Here is a 4,387-nt window from a genome sequence, read left to right on the forward strand (position 1 = left end):
ATTCAGTTGTTGACAAGACAGGAAAGAAAGAGCACAGGAAATCCTTCAAACAAGATACGTATTTTAATGGGATAGATTGCTTTCAAAGCATTGTCCAGTACCCCTACTTTATCTACTTATAGTAACTGTTATCCTCGTGTTACAAGCCGGACGTATTGACTTGAAATAAAAGTGTCAAGTTCGTCGAAAATCAATATCGCATCTGCGCTTATAGAATCCATGCGTTCAAACCACAACTTAGTGGCGGTGACCGGAACGACGTCATTTTAGATCATTCACATGGATATGCTGCGGACAAAACAAACACTGAGAAAACGAGACAATTGTGAATACTCACTTTGGAGGCGATTATTTCGCGTTTAGCACATTTGTTTAGCCTAACAACTTCAAAATCAGTTATTTGACATCAACATAAAAACAGGACATCGGTCGCTGTTTCGTTACTGTTACAACTCGATTTATCGAGAGTTTTCCATAAGTTTTCCCATTTGTACACAATCTGAACAGACATAACAATTTGGAACACATTTAGATAGCTACCATTGTATCCGTTATGATGTCAGTATCAAATTGCACATTGAACAAAGTTCTCCCAGAATATTCCCTGAACGCATAGATGTTGATATATGTTGGGAAGCAATGCTTCATGGAGTATTTTTTTTCTAACAGAATAAACACAGGTTCATTATAATTATTATTATAGAAATTATTCTTGACATGTTACTACGTTAACTCTATTCGTTTCTTGAATATATGTATTACACATACTGACACCATTGTACATGCGTCAGACTATCGTCATATGCATATCATTAACACACTTTGATGTCTATATCAACAGCAGCACGTGTTCACCTAGGTCATTTTGCAGACCGACAACGCAGCAGTGACTTGGGGCTCTTCTTCGTCTATGCGATCATCACAGGTATTGTTGCAGCGAGACTACAAACTCTAACTAATCATTCTCTTAACTTTATATTCACTAATGAGTCTGTGTTATCATCAAAATCATTTTCTTTTTTTCAGAAAATAGAAATGCATCATCACTGTATTGCCGTAATTAGTTTCGTGGTTATAATTGTTGTGGCACTTACCCCCTCGGAAGCCAATCCAATTTACCGACCGTCAGAATGGAAGAAGTCGTTAAACGACGAGACGAAAGATGGCACCAGTACAGACTATAAGGATATTACTGGTATTTAAACTACAATATTTTCATTTTATTTTATTTTGCTTTAATTTATTATACCTAGAAATGTCTATCTGTGTGTCATTTTATTTGAAGAACGGGTTATGTGGGCATGCATGTGTGGTGCAAAAAAACAACACCGACTGAATTAACATATTTTTGTATAGATTCTTATGTAAATCAGAATGCCACTGTGATTTTTTTCTAAAACAACTATTTATTGTCATGTGTTTTCTTGTAGCAATCAAGCGCAGCCCGACCTCCGGATTTTCAGTTGGTTTAATGTTAATGTTATTAAGAGCCGAGCTTGAGAGAGCTGCATCAGAAAGAGAAATGGAAGAAAAACAGAGAGATATCAATATATACAGACAAAACGCTGAATTAATGGAAGAAATTGGAAGACGGCGAAGAAGTGTGGAAGAAAAGTATCAGAAATAAAAGCGTAAAACCCCCACCAGGTACGAAATATTAAATCAAAAATTACTTCGGTGATCGGTGAATAAATATTTGTGTAAATCACAAATATATTCCTAATGATACACTTAACATTGAATGCACATTTGCCAGAAGTAGAATTCGTCTGTGTGTATCCGTAACGTACAGTACGTATTTTATATAGCTGTGAATAAGTACTTTCTCACAATTGCGGTATTATTGTTCATTTATAATTTGAATGTTTTCCCAAAACACTTTTAATTTCTGACATCAAAAATCTCGTGATATGCGGCTACACTAATTCACAGTACAAGCACAGCACAAGTTACTTGTTACGTGACACCAACCCGATCAAATGAAATACACATTCTACCCTGTCTTTACAGGAAGTACAGGAAATTAATGTTCATCACCCTCAGTGTTGTAGTTGTAACATTAAAACTGTTCTATTTATTTTTTCTGGAACCTAAATCCCACTGTATGTTTATATTTCATGCATATAGATTTGTCCGTTGTTTGCTGAATACATCTAAATCCCCGGCGGACCTTGTTCTCGTTTTGTTTCGATGCAATGCTTAAAAAAATAAAAGCACATGCCGACTCAGAGTGCGAGTAGTTATACTCACATAGTTACCGTGTTTGTAACGTTGGTGATAGACTCAACATACCATGCGTTGTCCATTGTCATGTTATCCATTGTCATGTTGTCCATTGTCATGTTGTCCATTGTCATGTTGTCCATTGTCGTGTTGTCCATTGTCATGTTATCCATTGTCATGTTATCCATTGTCATGTTGTTCATTGTCATGTTGTCCATTGTCATGTTGTCCATTGTCATGTTGTCCATTGTCATGTAATTGAACGTATTATGAATGCTGTTAAATATTTAATTCGCAAAATCCAATTGATTGAGCTGCACCATGATCGTTGTTTTATTTCGTCTTTGCGCTTATTGTTGTCGCTGCATGTCGGTTATTTATTTTAATTTACCGTTTTGATATTCACACTGTCAAAAAAGTATACGGTTAATATTCATTGTTAGTGATCTCATTTCTCATTAATCCTCGTTCGAACTTAAATGGTTGAATGGTTGTTCGTTGAACAAAAAACTAATATGCTCTTTTCGCGAACAATTTGGTCGATTACAGTAATATCACGCAAATGTAAATGAAGTATTATTCGTTTTATTAAATCTAAATCCTGAAAGCAACGACGAAAACAATAACATATTTTTTATACATAAAAAACAGTAGATATTAGTACTAAATTATCTTAAATAAACAATACTATTATAACAAGCATTGTTTGCCATGTATACTTATGTTTGCATACCAAGTGGACCTTAGACATAATGCATGAAGAAACCAGCTCATTATCGTGCACAAATATATTATTATTTATTAAAAATCACAATTTGCGTATTAAATTTGTAATATGTCTTGGAATTTCAAATTGAACAACTATTTTCCGTGAATGTTGCTGACTTCCACGTGCATGACTTTCAGAACAACACACCATTTTATCGTGTCAATGTGCATATACAGTATGTTTGTTACCCATGCCTAATTATTTTCTTTCTAATTCGTTGTAGGAGACTTCAAGCTTGCCGATTGGATTCTCAGTGTAGACGTACCCATGATAGTAAACGAAGCTGCTACCAGTAGATTCTGATTACGTAACACTAGCCGTCACTCCTAATTTGTTTCTCTTATTTATTTATTTATTTGCTTATTTTAACTTCGCAGATGTAGCATCAAAATGTATTTTAAAACATATTTTACTCGTTGAGGTAGAAGGGACAGAGACAACATTTTATAAAGTTTTCTATACAGATAGACCATATTAAGATTTTTTTAGAAATACAGAGACTGCACCGTCTGAGTCACATAATACTGGAAATATTATTTGAAAATATGACTATAACGTATATATTCTTAATTTTATATTCCTGTGTTCTTTGTGTCAGTAAATAGCCTATTTTAAAGAATAAAATGTTTTAAAATCACAAATACTTCGTAAAATCTGTTTCTGTTCAATGCATGAATGAACGATGAGGCTGAAAGAGCGGTATATACCCTAAAGAAATCATGATCGACAGGTTACACTCGCAATAAATAAACATATGTTTAATGCCCAATCCAAAGAAGTTCCTGACACAAAGTGGCGCCTTGAGAAATGGGATTATATTACATGAGAAAATGTTGTGTGATTTTTGCTGACTGTGAAAACCCCAAACCTAAACACACAGACATTGAATTGTTTGAATCGAGTCCGCCATGGGTTCTTAAGCCTGAGCGCATTTCCAAGCAATTGCTTATCGTCAATATGTGATAAGACAGAACTCATAACATAATGAAGAAACTATATAGACTGGCGAAACCCGTAAAAAAAACTCTCTTGTCGGCACCTCAGCGATACTGTGGGGAAACAAATATTATTCATACACGGCGCTTTTATAAAAAACAATTTGTAATATTGTTGATTGTTCTATCGAGGAAATGTGAGATATGTTTTTGAGTACACAAATCATTATTACGTATGTGCTTTCGTTTGTTAGCACGATCGTAATTAGTGGATCCTACTGTGGTAAACATTATCCAGCATGTCAATACAAATCATCATTATTATTATTACATCACGTACGATTAAGTAATATGAATCCGTAGTCGTAATATATACTCCCCATTTCAGCGTTGTTAGAGCGGCGATGGGAAATTGCATACAAAGATGAGAAAGATGGAATAATGACTTATTTTTCCGATT

The 4,387-nt window shown here is 34.5% G+C and overlaps 1 protein-coding gene across 1 annotated transcript; it reads left to right on the forward strand.

The window, feature by feature from the left end:
• The first annotated feature begins 837 nt into the window (after window positions 1-837).
• On the forward strand, window positions 838-3,633 carry LOC144343270 (uncharacterized). Its single transcript, XM_078005951.2, has 4 exons — window positions 838-925; window positions 1,027-1,195; window positions 1,431-1,647; window positions 3,216-3,633. The coding sequence occupies exons 1-3, from the start codon at window positions 911-913 to the stop codon at window positions 1,625-1,627; spliced, it is 381 nt and encodes a 126-aa protein (XP_077862077.2). The 5' UTR covers window positions 838-910; the 3' UTR covers window positions 1,628-1,647; window positions 3,216-3,633.
• Window positions 3,634-4,387: the final 754 nt, after the last annotated feature.

This window comes from Saccoglossus kowalevskii, chromosome 6 (assembly GCF_978046115.1).
Source record: "Saccoglossus kowalevskii chromosome 6, keSacKowa6.1, whole genome shotgun sequence".
NCBI classification, from domain to species: Eukaryota; Metazoa; Hemichordata; class Enteropneusta; family Harrimaniidae; genus Saccoglossus; species Saccoglossus kowalevskii.

What these genes read in the sequence shown, in the direction of transcription:
- LOC144343270 (XM_078005951.2), top strand. An exon ending in AGACTATAAGGATATTACTG is followed by an intron (nt 1,196 to 1,430) that starts GTATTTAAACTA and finishes GTTTTCTTGTAG; the next exon opens with CAATCAAGCGCAGCCCGACC.